At 45.2% G+C, this 24,040-nt stretch overlaps 1 protein-coding gene across 1 annotated transcript in view; it reads left to right on the forward strand.

Moving 5' to 3' along the window:
• LOC137656816 (uncharacterized) overlaps positions 1–24,040 on the forward strand; it is a 78,629-nt gene that overhangs the window by 13,162 nt on the left and 41,427 nt on the right. The window contains exons 3-6 of the mRNA XM_068391127.1: positions 7,278–7,386; positions 7,599–7,728; positions 9,367–9,425; positions 9,693–9,835. Of these exons, the coding sequence (XP_068247228.1) occupies positions 7,278–7,386; positions 7,599–7,728; positions 9,367–9,425; positions 9,693–9,835 (441 nt within the window). The remainder of the gene's footprint in view (positions 1–7,277; positions 7,387–7,598; positions 7,729–9,366; positions 9,426–9,692; positions 9,836–24,040) is intronic.

Raw genomic sequence — 24,040 nt, forward strand, 5'->3', positions numbered from 1 at the left:
TACTAACTTTGAGAAAGGATAGAATTGCGTATTTCAGGTACAAACCACTTAAAGTTTCGAGTTCAGTGAAATAAGTGCAAACAGAAATCAAAGTGATAAGTGATTAGTGCGTGAGGGTACTTTTGTGCGCGCCAGTCGTCCTCCCAGTCCGGGACCTCTTGCAAGCTCCCAAGCCCAGGGGAGAAGCAATGTCGAAGGGCATAAGGGTTCAGCAGGCCTTGATCGGCGCACAGAAGTATCCTCGGTGGTTGTGGGCGTGTCTTACCGAGACCGTCACTCCCACCCGCAGACGATTGAGCCCTTATTTTGCTCGTCTGCAGAAGAGATTAGGGGAGAAAATAAAGGCAGAGTAACGCTGGTCTCAGGTCTCAAGACCTCTTAAACGTTAAGTCCAGACCTATGCCAGACGTACGAAGTTAAAGTTAACAACCCGAATGCAGTCATTGGGTTAGCTCTGACTCTCCTCAGTCATCAGTTGATTACACTCCGCCTAAGAGGAGTAAGGTTCTGCCGCAACAGATCTCTGCTGTTAAGGCTTTACCTCAGCAGACCTTAGTGTCTGCCGACCCCAAGTTGACTCTACTGCAGTCCATACAGTCACAACTTTCGGTCTTGATGCGTGAGTGTCGGGCTGAGAGTGTTGCGCCTCCGCCTCCGCCTACACTCCCCCCCGCCTATGATCGCTCCGCCTGATCGCAGTTCCACCTGCCAGGCGTACGATGTTGTGAACTCTACTACAGTCCATGCAAGCACAGCTTTCGGACTTGATGCGTGAGTGTCGGGCTGAGAGTGTTGCTCCTCCGCCTCCGCCTACACTCCCTCCACCTACACTCGCCCCGCCTGATCGCAGTACCATCTGCCAGGCGTACGATGTTGTGGACTCTACTACAGTCCATGCAAGCACAGCTTTCGGACTTGATGCGTGAGTGTCGGGCTGAGAGTGTTGCTCCTCCGCCTCCGCCTACACTCCCTCCACCTACACTCGCTCCGCCTGATCGCAGTACCACCTGCCAGGCGTACGATGTTGTGGACTCTACTACAGTCCATGCAAGCACAGCTTTCGGACTTAATGCGTGAGTGTCGGGCTGAGAGTGTTACTCCTCCGCCTCCGCCTACACTCCCTCCGCCTACGCTCGCTCCGCCTGATCGCAGTACCACCTGCCAGGCGTACGATGTTGAGCCACGTGCTGAGTTTGCTGTTCCCTGTGGTGTTCAGCCTCCGCCTTCCTTAAGGCAACCTTTACAATGGGATCAGGAGGATTATACCTCTCTTCCTCCGCCTCCACTTGCTGCTCCACCAGTGATGCAACACTCGGTTGAGGTACAACAACCTCTCCCGTCCATGAGTCAGTCTCCTCAGCTCTCGCTGCAGCGAGCTCAACACCTTAGCCTTGCGCCTCAGGAGCCTCAGCTTGCGAGACATTTACCTTGTTCTGCGCAGCCTCTTCCTCATCGCGCTCCGCTCACACCACAGGAACTGGAACTTGCTACTCCGCTTCCGTCAACCGCTCAGCAAGCGCAATCCTTGGGTTCAACCACTCATGCTAGGAGTCAGCCTCCTCCACCCATGCGCCTTCCTTCTGCTTGTCTTTTATTCAGCCTTTGCAGACTGAGCCTCAGGTGTTCCCTCAACGGAGTCTTGAAGAGGAAACCACAACTATTGTTGTTCCAGCTCGTTCTGACTCTGCTGTTCAGCATACCTACCTCCATTTTCATACCATGGTTTAAACCCCATGCAAGCATGCATAAAGCACTCTAGCACTGGTCATGGAATTTCTGAGAAATGTTAAACGCCATGCACACGCTCTGCTTTCCTTACAGCAGGCTCTGCTTACAGCAGGCTCTGCTTACTACATGCTCAGCATACAGCATGCTCTGCATTCAACATACTCTGCATACATCATGCTCTGCATACCTTACCGCATGCTTCTCAACACATCTTGGGTTGTTGCCAACTCACTAGACTGTCAAGCAGTTTCATAACGTTGCCTTCTAGTCTGCTGCTTTTGCACCAGTGAACCCTCACTCAGAGAACTTAGCTTTTCTAGGATAAGGTCCCTGTAGATGAGAAAGTTCTTTTCTCCCTCCTTCTGATATTCCCTTGAGGACTCTGTCTTTTGGAGGGAGCCTTTAGCTGCATAACCTCTTATGGACTTTTATTTAAGCATAACATGCTTACAGGGAAGGTAATGGTTCCACTTCAGTCGCTAATCCCGTCTGTTACCACACCTGCTCCCATAGACCTTGAGCTGTGTTGCATGACATGCAGTCCAAGCTTAGTCCTTGTTAGAGGATTTTTTGTTTACGGAGTCAATGTGTCACGGGGAAGACGTTCAACAACCAACAGAAGTGACTTGTTGTGACGCAGTGCGGCAACCTCAGCAACCCGTTAAGGAGTTGTCTGTACGACCCAGACAGTCTAGACAGATTCGGGTTGTCACTGTACTTCCTCGCTTGCCCATGATTGACAGTTTACAGACTGTGCAGCAGTATCATGATCTTGTGTCCGGCTCCGTCAGACGACTGGCTTTTAAGAGCTCCCACAAGTCGTCGCTGTCTGGAGATTTTCAAATGGACTATGGATCTGACCAAGGAACTGGGCCTCCTGGTCAATTTTGAGGAGTCTCAGCTCGTTCCATCCCAGACCATTGTCTCCTTGGGTATGGATCTTCAGAGTCGAGCTTTTCGGACTTGTCCGTCGGCCCCAAGGATCTTCCAAGCCCTAGAATGCATCCAGAGCATGCTGAGAAGGAACCGATGCTTAGTCAGGCAGTGGATGAGTCTAACAGGGACACTTTCATCGCTGGCCCTGTTCATCGAGTTAGGGAGACTCCACCTCCGCCCCCTTCAGTATCATCTAGCTGCTCACTGGATAAAGGACATGACGCTAGAGACGGTCTCAGTTCCTGTTTCCGAAGAGATGAGGTCTTCTCTAACGTGGTGGAAGAACAGCATTCTTCTCAAGGAAGGTCTACCATTGGCTGTTCAGACCCCCGACCACCGTCTCTTCTCGGACGCATCGGACACGGGCTGGGGTGCGACACTGGACGGACAGGAATGCTCGGGAACATGGAATCAGGAGCAAAGGACACTTCACATCTATTGCAAGGAGTTGTTGGCAGTTCATCTGGCCTTGATAAACTTCAAGTCCCTCCAGCTAAACAAGGTGGTGGAGGTGAACTCCGACAACACCACAGCCTTGGCTTACATCTCCAAGCAGGGAGGGACTCATTCGAGGAAGTTGTTCGAGATCGCAAGGGACCTCCTCATTTGGTCAAAAGATCGAAAGCTCATGCTGGTAACGAGGCTCATTCAGGGCGATATGAATGTCATGGCAGATCGCCTCAGCCGGAAGGGTCAGGTCTTCCCCACAGAGTGGACCCTTCACAAGAATGTTTGCAGCAGACTTTGGGCCCTGTGGGGTCAGCCAACCATAGATCTATTCGCTACCTCGATGACCAAGAGGCTCCTCTTGTATTGTTCTCCGATTCCAGACCCAGCAGCAGTTCGCGTGGATGCCTTTCTGCTGGATTGGTCCCATCTCGACCTGTATGCATTCCCGCCGTTCAAGATTGTCAACAGGGTACTTCAGAAGTTCGCCTCTCACAAAGGGACACGGCTGACGTTGGTTGCTCCCCTCTGGCCCGCGAGAGAATGGTTCACCGAGGTACTGCAATGGCTGGTCGACGTTCCCAGGACTCTTCCTCTAAGAGTGGACCTTCTGCGTCAACCTCACGTAAAGAAGGTACACCCAAACCTCCACGCTCTTCGTCTGACTGCCTTCAGACTATCGAAAGACTCTCAAGAGCTAGAGGCTTTTCGAAGGAGGCAGCCAGAACGATTGCCAGAGCAAGGACGACATCCACTCTCAGAGTCTATCAGTCTAAATGGGAAGTCTTCCGAAGCTGGTGCAAGGCCAATGCAGTTTCCTCAACCAGTACCACTGTAACCCAGATTGCTGACTTCCTGTTACATCTAAGGAACGTAAGATCCCTATCAGCTCCTACGATCAAGGGTTACAGAAGTATGTTGGCAGCGGTTTTCCGCCACAGAGGCTTGGATCTTTCCTCCAACAAAGATCTACAGGACCTCCTTAGGTCTTTTGAGACCTCAAAGGAACGTCGGTTGTCCACTCCAGGCTGGAATCTAGACGTGGTCCTAAGGTTCCTAATGTCATCAGGATTTGAACTGCTCCAATCAGCCTCTTTTAAGGACCTCACATTAAAAACTCTTTTCCTCGTGTGCTTAGCAACAGGTAAAAGAGTAAGTGAGATCCACGCCTTCAGCAGGAACATAGGTTTCACATCTGAAACGGCTACATGTTCCTTGCAGCTCGGTTTTTTGGCTAAAAACGAGCTTCCTTCCCGTCCTTGGCCTAAGTCGTTCGAGATCCCAAGCCTGTCCAACATGGTGGGGAACGAACTGGAGAGAGTACTTTGCCCAGTTAGAGCTCTTAAGTACTATCTAAGAAGGTCAAAACCATTACGAGGACAATCAGAAGCCTTATGGTGTGCTATCAAGAAGCCTTCTCTACCAATGTCTAAGAACGCAGTTTCTTACTACATCAGGCTTCTGATTAGAGAAGAAAATTCTCATCTGAAGGAAGAAGACCTTGCTTTGCTGAAGGTAAGGACACATGAAGTGAGAGCTGTGGCTACTTCAGTGGCCTTCAAACAGAATCGTTCTCTGCAGAGTGTTATGGATGCAACCTATTGGAGAAGCAAGTCAGTGTTCGCATCATTCTATCTCAAAGATGTCCAGTCTCTTTACGAGTACTGCTACACCCTGGGACCATTCGTAGCAACGAATGCAGTAGTAGGCGAGGGCTCAGCCACTACATTCCCATAATCCCATAACTTTTTAACCTTTCTCTTGAATACTTTTTATGGGTTGTACGGTCGGCTAAGAAGCCTTCCACATCCTTGTTGATTTGGCGGGTGGTCAATTCTTTCTTGAGAAGCGCCGAGGTTAAAGGTTGTGATGAGGTCCTTTAGTATGGGTTGCAGCCCTGTATACTTTAGCACCTTTGAGTTGATTCAGCCTCCCAAGAGGAACGCTGCGCTCAGTAAGGAAGACGATCTTATTAAAGGCAGAGTAACGGTTCAAGTCGACTTCCTTACCAGGTACTTATTATTTCATTGTTATTGTGGATAACTGATTATATGAAATACGGGATACTTAGCTATCCTTTAGTCTTGTACACTGGTTTTTCACCCACCCCCCTGGGTGTGAATCAGCTACATGATTATCGGGTAAGTTTAATATTGAAAAATGTTATTTTTATTAATAAAATAAATTTTTGAATATACTTACCCGATAATCATGATTTAATCGACCCTCCCTTCCTCCCCATAGAGAACCAGTGGACCGAGGAATAATTGAGGAGGTGTCAACAAGAAGTACTTGAGTACCTGGCCACAGGTGGCGCTGGTAAATACACCCCCTTCTAGTATTGTGATAGCTGGCGTATCCCTCCATAGAATTCTGTCGGGCAACGGAGTTGACAGCTACATGATTATCGGGTAAGTATATTCAAAAATTTATTTTATTAATAAAAATAACATATTTAAATACACCATAGTACAGTGCATGAATTACAGTATTTTATTTATGGCAATTGAATTGCACTATATTTTACTTCTGGCCTAATTTCTGAAACCAAATCTGTGTAAGTTGAGAGCTGACTTTATAATAATAACAATATAAAGATATTGTGTATTTTGTAAGTTAGCATGTACTTGTCGTCAGCTCTAACCTGTTACAGTATGGGTTGCGGTTTCATATCATAGGTAAAATTTTGCCGATGAATTTGAAACATGGTTGAGTTTGCAAGTATTTCGGTTATCATCGGGGTATTGTCGTAATATATAGTAACGATATTGCCAAATCCACATATATATATATTCTGACAATTTGATTGTAGAATTGTAATAGCCCATTAAGGGGGGTTGATATTGACTGCAGACTTCAGTGCTTCTTAGGACCCAAAGGGTAATTTTTAAAAATCTCGTAATATAACACTTTTCTAATATTTTATTTTAATTGTTCATTACTTTTTTAGTTAATTTACTTCATTGTTTCCTTTCCTCACTGGACTTCTTCACCTGTTGGAACCCTTCGACTTAAACATTTGGTTTTCCAATTAGAGTTGTAGCTTAGATAGTAATAATAATAATAATAATAATAATAATAATAATAATATTAATAATAATGAATGGGTACCTGTCATCCATACCATCTTCAAATAATACTAAATGTCTTCGTTATGTTCATCTCCGGCAGGTATTGAATGACTTCTCTTTTTTTATTATTATTATTATTATTATTATTGTTATTATTATTACTATTACTATTATTATTATCATCATCATTATTATAACTAGCAAAGCTACAACCATAGATGGAAAGCATAATGCTATAAGCTCAAGGGCTCCAACAGGGAAATATAGCTCAGTGAGGAAAGGAAACAAGGAAATAAATAAACTACATGAGAAGTAATAACAATCAAAATAAAATATTTGAAGATCATTAACAACGTTAAATTAGATCTATCATATATAAACTATAAAAACTCCATAAAAACAAAAGAAAAAGAAATACCCACAAGCAAGAGAACTCTATCCCAAGACAGTGGAAGACCATGGTACAGAGGCTATGTCACTACCCAAGACTAGAGAACTATGGTTTTTGGAGTGTCCTTCTCCTAGAAGTTGCCCTTCTTTGTATTACTTTGTTTCAACTTTACTCGTCTACAATAATGCTTAAAACATGGACTAATTGTTAGGCATAGTTGTCTGTAATTATTTTCTTTTCTTCTTTTCCTTGTCTTTAATGCATTTATTTCTTGGTGATTGCTTATCACATGCAGTATAGGTAAGAATTAACGATGCCTTGTTATATTGACAGGGGAATGTTTTAGATTATTAATGGCTGTCAACTTATTTGTTTAATGGTTTATTGATAGTGTTACTTGAAATACTAAGTTATTGGTTTTCAAGGCATTCCTCTAATATCCTTTCCAAATGGTTGAAAAGATATCTGTGTTTATGAATCATCATTTTTTTTATTTTGCATAGCATCAGTATAATGTTGCTTATGAGATAAACTCCTTTCATTATCATTGTGAAGTATTGTATCATACCTTGATCTTATGTCTGATCAAGTCTTCTGAGCTTTGGTACATAATGATTATTTTGAAAATAATGAGTGTACAGCAAGCTTACATCCTGTCCTTTGAATGATGGAAGCATAGAGACTACACTTTTATTATTTTGCAGGCAATAATGATCACAGATGGTGATGCTGGCAGTCACAATACCGTTGCTGTGCTACGATACGTCAGAGAGAGGATCCTCAAGCCTCGTGATGTTATTTTGTCACTATTAGGTAAAAAAAGCAATGTTTATATTGAATTTTATGACCAAACAATTCAGAATTAACAATGGGCAGTGGTTACGTATGCTATAAGTCATGTTTTAAAGGAGTCTTTTCTCTCTATACATGGATAATTTCCTTTTTTTTTTTACAATAGCCTGACATAATTTTTGCAAAATTTATATACATAAAGTAATACCATTTTCAACTTTTCTCTCAAACAGGTTTCCGTGATTGGGCAAAAGATGGCGTTGGGTGGTATGTGTTTACTAAACTTTTGAACCTTTTATATTGTGCAATTGTGGTATTGTTCCTCTGCATAGGACCTGTTTTGCAGTACAACATGTGCTTTAAGTGAGTAAAGTGTAAAACGGATTAGGACGGTATTGTATAAGTAGGTTACTTTACATACGTACTTGAACTTATTACTTTAGTGGAAAGGGACAGGTGTTGAGGATTTACCAAGGCAAAAGAGCTTTTTCTTTTATGGAGATGAGAGTCAACTTATACTGTACTCCCCTTCTACACTATACTTTAACCATATCATAGGGTGCTACTATATTAACAATTGTTTCAGAATCTTTTCATACCGTATCACTTATGACGGCACCAAAGGTATTCATTTTGTAATAAAGGCAAAATCATTTGATGATGTAACAAAGGAATTTTTCTTACTTCATAGATAAGTCTATCCACTTCATGAATGATTTTATCTGTTTGATGAAAAACTAGTCAGTCAAGGCTTAAAAATACTTATAAATTTCTGTAATTAACATACAAATTATATAAGACACAAGCGTATTGGACATGTGACTTCCATTTCATATTTAAACTTGTTTGCGTATGGTGACCCTCGGCATGCCTCAACCCAGGCTGCCTCTCAGTAGGTAGCGTCCTCATTCTTAGACAGTTGCTAGTTGTGTCAACATTTTAACCAAGGTAAAATTGAATGGAATTCTTATTGTAAAATGATTTAGATGTAAATGTGAAAGATTAGTTTCTTGGGTTAGGTTCTTATAATTACCTTTGTAATGGATAAATTACCCTCATTGAAAGGTTGAGATTATGTCTGGATAGAAAGAAGAATTGGTACTTGAAAAGGCAGTGTTTACGGATTCAGGGTTATTTACCAAGTGAGGGGTTTGAAGAGATGATGAAACGGGATAAATAACTTGAAGGGGATGCAAGTAATTTATTGTTTTATGGGGCTAGTAATTTGAAGAGTGAAAGCCTAGGCTAGCTAGGTAGGCCTTTACCAATTAACAGATTTTGGCACAGTAACCAGGCTAGACCCCAGAAGGTTCTGTTACTGTGAGGTTCTGTTACTGTGAGATCACATTACATGTATATACACCTCCTTAAAGTATATCTAATTTTATGAGTGCAAAGTTAGTCACCACTTGCTAAATCTCCAACAGAAAATCATCTTAGGAATAAGCATCAGAGGTCTTGACTTGGAATGTGCCCCTTTTATCATTAATAGAACATATTTAGAACCATATTCTTTGAGAGCAAGTTTAAGCTGTCACAAAAAACGTGAACTCTAGAGGTAATGAAGTGTAATTTGGGATTTACGTAAGTAAAGGCACGGTACTAAAAATTTAATTGTTTAAATCATATACTGCTCTACATTAAAAGAGTGTAACTTACTGTAAACTTTCATCGTTAATGGATTCCTCAATTCACCAGACTATTACTGCAAAATGTTTTGCAATTTCAGTCTACATTAATTGATATTTTGATGTTTGAAAATTTTGGGACAAGGATATACAGGTGCTTTATTGTAACAGTTTTTTTATGTGCTTTAGTTAAGAATTTATGTAGTCAGTGAATGCTTGGAATGAAGAATATTTATAAATATTTTTCGGCAGTCAATATAAAGTATTGCTAAGCAGAATTAGAATTAATTCTCCAAATTAAATGTCCTTTGAGTTAAAGAGTTTGCCATACTCTTGTTGAATGATCTTAAGAGGAAAATATTTCACCTTTCAGACGAGACCAGGGAATTAAAGAAGGTGTCTTCCTCGTTCGTAACAAAACTATTCATAACGGTAAGTATTGTGATGAAAATTTGGCCATACTGTATTAATAAAATGTTACATGAAGTTGAATCCATTTGACTTGTAAAACTTTAGATAGTCCATCAGATTATGAAAAAATATATGATAAGTCATAAAGCCATACCTTTTGTATGAAGAATTGTTGTACTTATTTCTTTGCTGAGGTGGAGTATTGTATAGATTTCACCATTTTAACACAGTACATGTAGTACTGTAATGAATATTAATGAGAGTAATTGCAAGTGTGTTACTTTTCAGAACCTCCTCACACTAGCAAGTGTTTGGGTAACTATTTGTTTATATACATCATCCCAAATGTAATGTTCCTGATAGCTTACTTGATGACATGTCTAGTGCTCAGATGTGGCGAATCAGAGACTCTTCAGACTCTTTTGGAAAGGGTTAGTACAGTTCTGTGGTTATTTGCATGTTAAAATGTACTATTGTTTAAAATACTGTATTGTAAACTCTTGTTAATTCAAACCATATGGGGAGGAACTCTATCCAGATAATCTAATACAGGTAATACGGATTTGCCAAAAATGGGTTAGGTAGGCATGAACCATTCTGACCAAAGATATGTGTAAGTTTCTATTTCATTAAAGAAGATACTTGAGCAAAGAAAACTATAAGCCAGTAATTCAGATGAAAAGGGCCAGGATTAGCAAGATTTTAGTGTACAGCAATAGGTTTACACTCAAGACCTAGTGGTAAAAAAGAATTCGCTTTGTCTTACACATGCCCTTCTATGATCTTGAATGTCTCAGGAGTTTTTTTTTTTAGAAAATATATATGAAAAATAGTAGTCTCAAGGTAAGTGCATCTTTCTGCCTTCTCTTGAATCCATTAATAGCTCTGTCAGGAATTCCCCAGCTTATCTCATTTATGACAGATTGTCATTTTCAGAGCTATCCTCTAACCATTTCACCATTCATAGCAAATTCATCATTTATTTCTATGATTCTTCTCTGGTGTTCATATTGCTTCTTCTCCAGAAGACCGGTTTAATCGACAGGGTGCGAAGCACTTACTTTAGCGAGCGGAGGGGAATTAAGATCAGTACAACCTGCTCAGTTTTCTGCCTCACAACCTAGTTTAGTCTTACAGAGAGTAAAATTGTGGCTTTGCAAGGGTTTGGCAACAGAAGGAACTAATGTAAAGATTTTGAGGGTCTATGTAAGGATTTCAAATCTGTGGAGTGCAGCATATGTTTAGAACCCTTACTAAATAAAATGCTACTAAAATTAGAATTACTATACGAGGTTGGGTAAGCTTTGAGAAGGACCAAAATTTACAAGACTAAGGGAGTATTCACTAGACTTCTGAAGCTTATTAATGGAAGCAAGTGATGTCAAGAGCTTATGAAGCTCAACACTATTAAAAGATGGTATAAAACAGACTTGTATTACTTATGTGGATGGTGTGGCATATTGTATGATTCCCTTAAATTCTGAAGAAGTGACAAAGTTTTAGCTAATTTGGATAATTTTCATTATGATTTAGATAGTGTTCACTGTTCACTTGCAAGCTCAATCACTATTTCGTCATAATATAATGCAAACAGGGTTATGGTAGGCGCTAGTACATCCAAAAATAGTATGAGTCTACACGCTCCTGCAACTATTCCCTATATTAAAAGGTCTAAAAACCAAGAAATCAGCTGATGTTCAATCAGATTCTCTTACATGACAGGAAAATGAGAAAGAGGAAAACTCAGAAACTGACGATGAAAGTGAGGAAGTACTGTATCACCTCTTCGATAATGTACCCTAATAAAATGATTACGTTAGTTCAAGGGTATCTTATTCTATCAAATTGACAAAAAGGGGTTACTTCCGAGACAGTTTGCACATTGCAACTCTATATCTTCGTTATGGATGGATTCAAGAAATTGTTATCTCAGATTCAAACAAGGACTGGAGATTCAGGTTCACGTTTAATGCTTAGACTGTCTTAAACACACTAGTGCTAGTTGTACAAGACTAATCAGATACCTGACCATGATTTGGATGACAATTTAGTAACCAGTCATGATCCAATCATAATGCATCATAAAAGAAAAACTAAATTCAGGTTATGCAAGAGAACTCAAACTGATGTCTTGAGGTTGGTTTCTAGAAAAACCCAATTTTCAATATTTAACTTAGCCGGTGATTATAATAGCTGCAACTCTGTTGCTTGTCAGAAAACTCTAAGGTAAAACTCGCCAGCGATCGCTACACAGGTTGCGGGTGTGCCCAACAGCGCCATCTGTCGTCCAGATACCCAGTACTCAATGTAAACAAAGACTCAATTTTCTCTCTGTCGTGCTACCGACAAGACGTACTTACTCGCTGTTGCTAACTGGATTTGTTTTCACAACTAATTGGTGAAGTACACTATTCTAGTTTTGAGCTTTCGCTGTGCAGGCTTTCTATTCACAAATCCTTGAACTCTTTTTTTGATTACGGATTCTTTGTTGATGACTTTTTGATAGTTTTTGAATTCCCCTTTGACCAATTCAAAATGGCTGACCCTTCACAAGTCCCAAAATTTAGGAAGTGCAATGCTAGGGACTGTTCAAGGCGTCTTCCGAAGGCCTCTATCGACCCTCACACTGTTTGTTCCAATTGTCGGGATAAAACCTGTCAATTGGAAGATCGATGTGAGGAGTGCGTTGGGCTTTCGGAATTCGATTTTATCGAATTCCAAAAGTATACACGTAGGCTAGAGAGAGATAGAGTTAGGAGAAGTTCCTCTCGTTCTATTGACATTTCCTCTCCTCATGCCCCACAACCTATTCCTTCCCCTGTAGTGGTTGCTCCTAATCCCCCTTCTGGCACTCAGGAACCTTCGATGGCTGATATGATGCGTGCCATCCAAGCTCTGGGTGAGAGAGTTGAGTCCCTGGCTAGTGACCGTAATCAGCTCATGGCGGATGTGAAGGAGCTGAAGTGTAAAAGTGCAGTGGGAAGTGTTAAAGTGAGTGATAGTATTGTGGATAGTGTTGCGCTTGAGGGTTCGTCTGTTCGTGCCTGTCGTCCTCCTAGTCCGGGACCTCTTGCAAGCTCCCAAGTCCAGGGGAGAAGCAATGTCGTACGACAAATGGGTTCGAGAGGCTTTAATCAGCGAACAGACGTTCCCTCCGTGGTATCGGGCGTATCTACCCAAGATCGCCCCTGCCTCACAAAGACGAGAGAGCCCATTTATACCTCGTCTTCGGAAGGTGTTTCTCGCAAGAAACCATGGACCAAGGTCTCACGACCGTTAAAGCGCAAGTCGGTCCCTTCCGCACAAGTCCAACGGCCCAGCTGTAGCCACTGGGTCAGTTCGGACTCACTGCAGTCATCCGATGACTGCTCACCTCCTAAGAGAGGCAAAGCGGTACCGCTTCAGACAGTTACACCGTCTGTCGCCGCACCTGCTCCTGTAGACCCTAAGTGGTCTTTACTGCAAGACATGCAGTCTCAACTAACGTCGCTTATGCAGGACTTTCGTACGGAGAAGGTTGCTGCCGCACCAGCTAGTGCAGCTCCTTGCCTACAACCACCCACACGATCGGTTGTGCGTCCTGGGGACGCTGAGGTAACCTTCTCACGCACTCCAGTGGAGAGAGTTCCGCCACCCATGCGTTCCAGTGTGATCTGCCAGCCGCATGTTGACGTTCAGCGACGCACGGAGGTATCCGTTGACGTTCGGGAGGTTCAACAACCGTCAGAGTTGTTTTGTTTTGACGCGGTGCATCAACCTCCGCAACCCAGTGTGGTTGCCACTGCTCACCCACATCAGTCTAGACAGTCTGGAGTAGACGCTGTGCGTCCCCGCGCTGCTATGGTTGTTGCCAGCTCACAGACTGGGCAGCAGTTCCATGACGTTGCGTCCGGCTCAGTCACGCATGCACCCGTGCGACCGGACTCAGCCAACCAGCCGTTACCCACTCCGTTGCCGTTCCCTCATCAGTTATCGGATGAGGGACTTTCTGATGATGATGGTGCTGCACACGTAGATGAACCGCATTCAGAACTGGACGAGCCTAAGTCTACGCAACCCTCTTTGGACTTTAGGAAAGTTTTGGCCCTGTTCAAAGAGATGTTTCCGGACCAGTTTGTGTCTGTAGCTCCGCGTTCGCCTCCGTCAGAGTTTGTGTTAGGCATGCCGTCAACCACTCCTGCCTTTACTAGACTCGTCCTCGCACGCTCGTCCAAGAGAGCTTTGCGGGTGATAGGAGAATGGCTGCAGTCCAAAAAGAGTTTAGGGAAGACAGCTTTTACGTTTCCCCCTGCTAGACTCTCTTCTAGATCGAGCGTCTGGTATGCCACGGGAGAAGTTCTCGGCTTGGGAGTTCCTGCCTCTGCCCAGGGCGACTTCTCAAGTCTTGTAGACTCTCCCCGCCGCTTAGCCATGAGACGCTCAAAGATATGTTGGTCATCTTCGGACCTGGACCACCTTTTGAAAGGGATATTTTCAATATTTAACTTAGCCGGTGATTATAATAGCTGCAACTCTGTTGCTCGACAGAAAACTCTAAGGTAAAACTCGCCAGCGATCGCTACACAGGTTGCGGGTGTGCCCAACAGCGCCATCTGTCGTCCAGATACCCAGTACTCAATGTAAACAAAGACTCAATTTTCTCTCTGTCGTGCTACCGACAAGACGTACTTACCCGCTGTTGCTAACTGGATTTGTTTTCACAACTAATTGGTGAAGTACACTATTCTAGTTTTGAGCTTTCGCTGTGCAGGCTTTCTATTCACAAATCCTTGAACTCTTTTTTTGATTACGGATTCTTTGTTGATGACTTTTTGATAGTTTTTTAATTCCCCTTTGACCAATTCAAAATGGCTGACCCTTCACAAGTCCCAAAATTTAGGAAGTGCAATTCTAGGGACTGTTCAAGGCGTCTTCCGAAGGCCTCTATCGACCCTCACACTGTTTGTTCCAATTGTCGGGATAAAACCTGTCAATTGGAAGATCGATGTGAGGAGTGCGTTGGGCTTTCGGAATTCGATTTTATCGAATTCCAAAAGTATACACGTAGGCTAGAGAGAGATAGAGTTAGAAGAAGTTCCTCTCGTTCTATTGACATTTCCTCTCCTCATGCCCCACAACCTATTCCTTCCCCTGTAGTGGTTGCTCCTATTCCCCCTTCTGGCACTCAGGAACCTTCGATGGCTGATATGATGCGTGCCATCCAAGCTCTGGGTGAGAGAGTTGAGTCCCTGGCTAGTGACCGTAATCAGCTCATGGCGGATGTGAAGGAGCTGAAGTGTAAAAGTGCAGTGGGAAGTGTTAAAGTGAGTGATAGTGTTGTGGATAGTGTTGCGCTTGAGGGTTCGTCTGTTCGTGCCTGTCGTCCTCCTAGTCCGGGACCTCTTGCAAGCTCCCAAGTCCAGGGGAGAAGCAATGTCGTACGACAAATGGGTTCGAGAGGCTTTAATCAGCGAACAGACGTTCCCTCCGTGGTATCGGGCGTATCTACCCAAGATCGCCCCTGCCTCACAAAGACGAGAGAGCCCATTTATACCTCGTCTTCGGAAGGTGTTTCTCGCAAGAAACCATGGACCAAGGTCTCACGACCGTTAAAGCGCAAGTCGGTCCCTTCCGCACAAGTCCAACGGCCCAGCTGTAGCCACTGGGTCAGTTCGGACTCGCTGCAGTCATCCGATGACTGCTCACCTCCTAAGAGAGGCAAAGCGGTACCGCTTCAGACAGTTACACCGTCTGTCGCCGCACCTGCTCCTGTAGACCCTAAGTGGTCTTTACTGCAAGACATGCAGTCTCAACTAACGTCGCTTATGCAGGACTTTCGTGCGGAGAAGGTTGCTGCCGCACCAGCTAGTGCAGCTCCTTGCCTACAACCACCCACACGATCGGTTGTGCGTCCTGGGGACGCTGAGGTAACCTTCTCACGCACTCCAGTGGAGAGAGTTCCGCCACCCATGCGTTCCAGTGTGATCTGCCAGCCGCATGTTGACGTTCAGCGACGCACGGAGGTATCCGTTGACGTTCGGGAGGTTCAACAACCGTCAGAGTTGTTTTGTTTTGACGCGGTGCGTCAACCTCCGCAACCCAGTGTGGTTGCCACTGCTCACCCACATCAGTCTAGACAGTCTGGAGTAGACGCTGTGCGTCCCCGCGCTGCTATGGTTGTTGCCAGCTCACAGACTGGGCAGCAGTTCCATGACGTTGCGTCCGGCTCAGTCACGCATGCACCCGTGCGACCGGACTCAGCCAACCAGCCGTTACCCACTCCGTTGCCGTTCCCTCATCAGTTATCGGATGAGGGACTTTCTGATGATGATGGTGCAGCACACGTAGATGAACCGCATTCAGAACTGGACGAGCCTAAGTCTACGCAACCCTCTTTGGACTTTAGGAAAGTTTTGGCCCTGTTCAAAGAGATGTTTCCGGACCAGTTTGTGTCTGTAGCTCCGCGTTCGCCTCCGTCAGAGTTTGTGTTAGGCATGCCGTCAACCACTCCTAACTTTACTAGACTCGTCCTCGCACGCTCGTCCAAGAGAGCTTTGCGGGTGATAGGAGAATGGCTGCACTCCAAAAAGAGTTTAGGGAAGACAGCTTTTACGTTTCCCCCTGCTAGACTCTCTTCTAGATCGAGCGTCTGGTATGCCATGGGAGAAGTTCTCGGCTTGGGAGTTCCTGCCTCTGCCCAGGGCGACTTCTCAAGTCTTGTAGACTCTCCCCGCCGCTTAGCCATGAGACGCTCAAAGATATGTTGGTCATCTTCGGACCTGGACCACCTTTTGAAAGGGATATTTTCAATATTTAACTTAGCCGGTGATTATAATAGCTGCAACTCTGTTGCTCGACAGAAAACTCTAAGGTAAAACTCGCCAGCGATCGCTACACAGGTTGCGGGTGTGCCCAACAGCGCCATCTGTCGTCCAGATACCCAGTACTCAATGTAAACAAAGACTCAATTTTCTCTCTGTCGTGCTACCGACAAGACGTACTTACTCGCTGTTGCTAACTGGATTTGTTTTCACAACTAATTGGTGAAGTACACTATTCTAGTTTTGAGCTTTCGCTGTGCAGGCTTTCTATTCACAAATCCTTGAACTCTTTTTTTGATTACGGATTCTTTGTTGATGACTTTTTGATAGTTTTTGAATTCCCCTTTGACCAATTCAAAATGGCTGACCCTTCACAAGTCCCAAAATTTAGGAAGTGCAATGCTAGGGACTGTTCAAGGCGTCTTCCGAAGGCCTCTATCGACCCTCACACTGTTTGTTCCAATTGTCGGGATAAAACCTGTCAATTGGAAGATCGATGTGAGGAGTGCGTTGGGCTTTCGGAATTCGATTTTATCGAATTCCAAAAGTATACACGTAGGCTAGAGAGAGATAGAGTTAGGAGAAGTTCCTCTCGTTCTATTGACATTTCCTCTCCTCATGCCCCACAACCTATTCCTTCCCCTGTAGTGGTTGCTCCTAATCCCCCTTCTGGCACTCAGGAACCTTCGATGGCTGATATGATGCGTGCCATCCAAGCTCTGGGTGAGAGAGTTGAGTCCCTGGCTAGTGACCGTAATCAGCTCATGGCGAATGTGAAGGAGCTGAAGTGTAAAAGTGCAGTGGGAAGTGTTAAAGTGAGTGATAGTGTTGTGGATAGTGTTGCGCTTGAGGGTTCGTCTGTTCGTGCCTGTCGTCCTCCTAGTCCGGGACCTCTTGCAAGCTCCCAAGTCCAGGGGAGAAGCAATGTCGTACGACAAATGGGTTCGAGAGGCTTTAATCAGCGAACAGACGTTCCCTCCGTGGTATCGGGCGTATCTACCCAAGATCGCCCCTGCCTCACAAAGACGAGAGAGCCCATTTATACCTCGTCTTCGGAAGGTGTTTCTCGCAAGAAACCATGGACCAAGGTCTCACGACCGTTAAAGCGCAAGTCGGTCCCTTCCGCACAAGTCCAACGGCCCAGCTGTAGCCACTAGGTCAGTTCGGACTCGCTGCAGTCATCCGATGACTGCTCACCTCCTAAGAGAGGCAAAGCGGTACCGCTTCAGACAGTTACACCGTCTGTCGCCGCACCTGCTCCTGTAGACCCTAAGTGGTCTTTACTGCAAGACATGCAGTCTCAACTAACGTCGCTTATGCAGGACTTTCGTGCGGAGAAGGTTGCTGCCGCACCAGCTAGTGCAGCTCCTTGCCTACAACCACCCACACGATCGGTTGTGCGTCCTGGGGACGCTGAGGTAACCTTCTCACGCACTCCAGTGGAGAGAGTTCCGCCACCCATGCGTTCCAGTGTGATCTGCCAGCCGCATGTTGACGTTCAGCGACGCACGGAGGTATCCGTTGACGTTTGGGAGGTTCAACAACCGTCAGAGTTGTTTTGTTTTGACGCGGTGCGTCAACCTCCGCAACCCAGTGTGGTTGCCACTGCTCACCCACATCAGTCTAGACAGTCTGGAGTAGACGCTGTGCGTCCCCGCGCTGCTATGGTTGTTGCCAGCTCACAGACTGGGCAGCAGTTCCATGACGTTGCGTCCGGCTCAGTCACGCATGCACCCGTGCGACCGGACTCAGCCAACCAGCCGTTACCCACTCCATTGCCGTTCCCTCATCAGTTATCGGATGAGGGACTTTCTGATGATGATGGTGCTGCACACGTAGATGAACCGCATTCAGAACTGGACGAGCCTAAGTCTACGCAACCCTCTTTGGACTTTAGGAAAGTTTTGGCCCTGTTCAAAGAGATGTTTCCGGACCAGTTTGTGTCTGTAGCTCCGCGTTCGCCTCCGTCAGAGTTTGTGTTAGGCATGCCGTCAACCACTCCTGCCTTTACTAGACTCGTCCTCGCACGCTCGTCCAAGAGAGCTTTGCGGGTGATGGGAGAATGGCTGCAGTCCAAAAAGAGTTTAGGGAAGACAGCTTTTACGTTTCCCCCTGCTAGACTCTCTTCTAGATCGAGCGTCTGGTATGCCACGGGAGAAGTTCTCGGCTTGGGAGTTCCTGCCTCTGCCCAGGGCGACTTCTCAAGTCTTGTAGACTCTCCCCGCCGCTTAGCCATGAGACGCTCAAAGATATGTTGGTCATCTTCGGACCTGGACCACCTTTTGAAAGGGATATTTAGAGCCTTCGAGGTTTTTAACTTCTTAGACTGGTGTCTAGGAGCTCTAAGCAGAAAGATCTCTCCGACGGAGAAGGAGACTTCCTTGCTCATTATGTCCTGCATGGACAAGGCCGTACGTGATGGGTCTAATGAGCTTGCTGCATCTTTTGTGTCCGGAGTCCTTAAGAAGCGTGAAAACCTGTGTTCATTCCTTTCAGCTGGAGTTACACCATGCCAGAGATCCGAACTTCTGTTTGCTCCTCTTTCTAAGTGCCTTTTTCCAGAGGACCTGATTAAGGAAATTGCCGCTTCTTTGATACAGAAGGATACTCACGATCTTGTTGCGTCCTCTGCTCGCAAAGCCACCCCTTTGCCTACCTTGTCAGCTAGACCAAGGATGGACACTCCAGCGTCCCGTTTTATTCCGCCCTTTCGTGGCAGAGCCTCCAGCAGAGGAGGTGCTCGTGCCGAAGGGAGACGTGGAAAGAAGAAAGGAACCAAGTCCTTTAAGGGCAGAGTCTGACTGCCAACTTCTTCAGACAGCAGTGGGAGCCAGACTCAAGAACTTCTGGCAGACCTGGGAAAAGAGAGGCGCAGATGCACAATCTGTGAAGTTGCTCAGAGAGGGGTACAAGATCCCTTTTGTACGAAAACCCCCTCTAGCAACGTCCCCCATCGATCTCTCTCCCAGGTACAGAGAGGAAGACAAGAGACGAGCATTGAAACAGGAAGTGTCTCTCTTACTAGAGAAGGGAGCGGTAGTCAAAGTCCTGGACCATCAAACCCCGGGATTCTACAACCGTCTCTTCTTGGTGTCCAAGAAGACAGGAGGGTGGAGGCCGGTGCTAGACGTCAGTGCGCTGAATGTCTTTGTCACAAAGCAGACGTTCTCCATGGAGACCACAAAGTCGGTTCTAGCAGCGGTCAGAAGGGAAGACTGGATGGTCTCGTTAGACCTAAGGGACGCCTACTTCCACGTCCCCATCCACCCGGACTCCCAACCTTTTCTGAGATTCGTTTTCGAAAAGGTTGTCTACCAGTTTCAAGCCCTGTGCTTTGGCCTAAGCACAGCTCCTCTTGTGTTTACGAGGCTGATGAGGAATGTAGCCAAATTCCTTCATTTAGCGGACATCCGAGCCTCCCTCTATTTGGACGACTGGCTTCTCAGAGCTTCTTCCAGTCGTCGCTGTCTGAAGGATCTAAAGTGGACTCTAGATCTGACCAAGGAATTAGGTCTCCTTGTCAATATGGAAAAGTCACAAGTGGTCCCATCCCAAACTATTGTGTATTTAGGGATGGAGATTCACAGTCTAGCTTTTCGGGCTTTTCCGTCGGCCCCCAGAACAAGCCAAGCCCAGTTATGCATCCAGAACATGCTGAAGAAGGAACGATGTTCAGTCAGGAAGTGGATGAGTCTGATAGGGACGCTATCATCCCTGGAACAGTTCGTTTCATTAGGAAGACTACACCTCCGTCCTCTTCAATATCACCTAGCATTTCACTGGAAAAAGGACAAGACGCTAGAAGCGGTCTCGATCCCCATTTCCGAGAAGATGAAGTCTTGCCTGACATGGTGGAAGGACAGTATCAGCCTCAGAGAGGGCCTGCCCCTGGCTGTTCAGACTCCCAACCACGTTCTCTTCTCGGACGCATCGGACGTAGGCTGGGGCGCGACATTAGACGGTCGGGAATGCTCGGGATTATGGAACTCGAGTCAAAGGTCAATGCATATCAACTGCAAGGAGCTACTGGCAGTACATCTGGCCTTGAAAAGCTTCAGGTCTCTCCTTCAAGGCAAAGTGGTGGAGGTGAACTCGGACAACACCACGGCTTTGGCGTACATCTCCAAGCAAGGAGGGACCCACTCACTGACGTTGTACGCGATCGCAAGGGACCTCCTCACCTGGTCAAAAGGTCTAAACATATCGCTAGTTACGAGGTTCATCCAAGGCAACTTGAATGTCATGGCAGATTGTCTCAGTCGGAAGGGACAAATTCTTCCAACAGAATGGACCCTCCACAAGGATGTATGCAAGAGACTTTGGGCCACCTGGGGCCAGCCGACCATAGATCTCTTCGCAACCTCGATGACCAAGAGGCTCCCAATATATTGCTCACCAATCCCGGACCCAGCAGCAGTTCATATAGATGCCTTTCTCCTAGATTGGTCACATCTAGATCTATATGCATTCCCTCCGTTCAAGATTGTCAACAAGGTACTGCAGAAGTTCGCCTCTCACGAAGGGACAAGGTTGACGCTAGTTGCTCCCCTCTGGCCCGCGAGAGAATGGTTCACCGAGGTACTTCGATGGCTAGTAGACGTTCCCAGAACTCTTCCTCTAAGGGTGGACCTTCTACGTCAGCCACACGTAAAGAAGGTACACCAAGGCCTCCACGCTCTTCGTCCGACTGCCTTCAGACTATCGAAAGACTCTTGAGAGCTAGAGGCTTTTCGAAGGAGGCAGCCAGAGCGATTGCTAGAGCAAGGAGAACATCCACCCTTAGAGTCTACCAATCGAAGTGGGAAGTCTTCCGAAACTGGTGCAAGTCAGTATCTGTATCCTCGACCAGTACCTCTGTAACTCAAATAGCTGACTTCCTCTTATACCTGAGGAAAGAACGATCTCTTTCAGCTCCCACTATCAAGGGTTACAGAAGCATGTTGGCAGCAGTCTTCCGTCACAGAGGCTTAGATCTTTCTAACAATAAAGATCTACAGGACCTCCTTAAGTCTTTTGAGACCACGAAGGAGCGTCGTTTGGTTACACCTGGTTGGAATTTAGACGTGGTACTAAGATTCCTCATGTCAGACAGGTTCGAGCCGTTACAATCAGCCTCCCTGAAAGATCTCACCTTAAAAACTCTTTTCCTGGTATGCTTAGCCACAGCTAAAAGAGTCAGTGAGATTCATGCCTTCAGCAAAAACATCGGATTTTCATCTGAAACGGCTACATGTTCTCTACAACTTGGTTTTCTAGCCAAAAACGAGCTACCTTCTCGACCTTGGCCGAAATCGTTCGATATTCCAAGCTTATCGAATATGGTTGGAAATGAACTAGAAAGAGTCTTATGCCCTGTGAGAGCTCTTAAGTTCTATTTAAAATGAACTAAACCTTTACGAGGCCTGTCTGAAGCTTTATGGTGTTCAGTTAAGAAACCATCTTTGCCTATGTCAAAGAATGCTTTATCCTATTTTATCAGACTGTTAATACGAGAAGCTCATTCCCATCTGAGTGAGGAAGACCAAGCTTTGCTGAAGGTAAGGACACACGAAGTTAGAGCTGTCGCAACTTCCGTGGCCTTTAAACAAAATAGATCTCTGCGAAGTATAATGGACGCAACCTATTGGAGAAGCAAGTCAGTGTTCGCGTCTTTTTATCTTAAGGATGTCCAGTCTCTTTACGAGGACTGCTACACTCTGGGACCATTCGTAGCAGCGAGTGCAGTAGTGGGTGAGGGCTCAACCACTACAATTCCCTAATTCCATAACCTTTTTAATCTTTCTCTTGAAATGTTTTTATTGTTGTTTTTGGGTTGTCCGGAAGGCTAAGAAGCCTTTCGCATCCTGGTTGATTTGGCGGGTGGTCAAAGTCATTTCTTGAGAAGCGCCTAAATTAGGGGTTTTGATGAGGTCCTGTTGTATGGGTTGCAACCCTTGATACTTCAGATCCTAGGGGTCGCTCAGCATCCTAAGAGGATCGCGAGGCTCCGTAAGGAAGACGTACTTAAAAAGGCAGAGTAATTGTTCAAGTCGACTTCCTTACCAGGTACCTATTTATTTTGTTTTTGTTATTTTGATAACTTCTAAAATGAAATAAAAACTCTTAGCTCATAATAATGTAAACATATATTGCTGGTCTCTACCCACCCCCCTGGGTGTGAATCAGCTATTATAATCACCGGCTAAGTTAAATATTGAAAAATGTTATTTTTATAATAAAATAAATTTTTGAATATACTTACCCGGTGATTATAAATTAAAGGACCCTCCCTTCCTCCCCAATAGAGACGCAGTGGAACGAGGAGAAAATTGAGTCTTTGTTTACATTGAGTACTGGGTATCTGGACGACAGATGGCGCTGTTGGGCACACCCGCAACCTGTGTAGCGATCGCTGGCGAGTTTTACCTTAGAGTTTTCTGTCGAGCAACAGAGTTGCAGCTATTATAATCACCGGGTAAGTATATTCAAAAATTTATTTTATTATAAAAATAACATCTTTCCAGTAGCGTATCAGGTTTCTCAAGCTCAGATTGGCCAACAAGAAGGCCCTTTCATTCAAGAGATAACACAACAGAATTCTGTTATCCAAGATATTCCAGAAGGATTTCCAACCAAACTTGAAGAGTTTATCATACAACAGTATGACAGTCATTTCAACCAAAGTCCGGTAGGGGGAAGACTGTGTCACTTCTTTGTTGTTTTGGAAAGGCTATAGCCCGACCCATGGGTATTGGCTGTGGTTAAAGAAGGCTACTGAGTATCGCTAACTACCAACCTGCCTTTATCAAGAAACTGGTCCTGTATCTAAGTTATCTTAGTAATGCAGCAAAACTTCATTTTAAATATTTAACTTAGCCGGTGAATATATATACGTAGCTGCAACTCTGTTGCTCGACAGACAAAAAACTGTAAAAAACTCGCCAGCGATCGCTATACAGGTTGCGGGTGTGCCCATCAGCGCCAACTGTCGGCCAGATACCATACTCAGTGTAAACAAAGACTCAATTTCTTCTCTGTCGACGTGTCGACAAGACGTACTTTACTCGCTGTTGAAACCTGGAGTTTTTCCCATCATATTTGGTGAAGTACTTTATTTTGGTTTTGAGCTTTCGCTGTACAGGGTTTTTCTTCAAATAAATCCTTGAACTCTTTTTTGTATCGGATTCATTGTTGATGACTTAGATCGTTTTTTGGAATTTTCCCTTGACCAATTCAAAATGGCTGACCTTTCACAAGTTCCCAAGTTTAGAAAATGCAATGCTAGGGACTGTCTAGGCGTCTTCCAAAGGCTTCTCTCGACCCTCACACTGTTTGTTCCAATTGTCGGGGTAAAACCTGTCAATTGGAAGATCGGTGTGAGGAATGCGTGGGCCTTTCGGAATTCGATTTTATCGAATTTGAGAAGTACACACGCAGGCTAGAGAGAGATAGATTAAGGAGAAGTTCTTCTAGGTCGATAGATTTTTCCTCTCCTCATGCCCCTCAACCTATTCCTTCCCCTGTAGTGGTTGCTCCTAACCCCCCTCCTAGCACTCAGGAACCATCGATGGCTGACATGATGCGTGCTATCCATGCCTTGGGGGAGAGAGTTGAGTCCCTTGCAAGTGACCGCAATCAACTCATGGCGGATGTTAAGGAGCTAAAGTGCCAAAGTGCCGCGGGAAGTGAGAAAGTGCCAAGTGAAAGTGTTGTGAACAGTGTTGCGCTTGAGGGTTCGTCTGTTCGTGCCTGTCGTCCTCCTAGTCCGGGACCTCTTGCAAGCTCCCAAGCCCAGGGGAGAAGCAATGTCGTACGACGCATGGGTTCGAGAGGCCTTGATCAGCGAACAGACGTTCC

This window comes from Palaemon carinicauda, chromosome 17, assembly GCF_036898095.1.
Source record: "Palaemon carinicauda isolate YSFRI2023 chromosome 17, ASM3689809v2, whole genome shotgun sequence".
Lineage (NCBI taxonomy): Eukaryota > Metazoa > Arthropoda > Malacostraca > Decapoda > Palaemonidae > Palaemon > Palaemon carinicauda.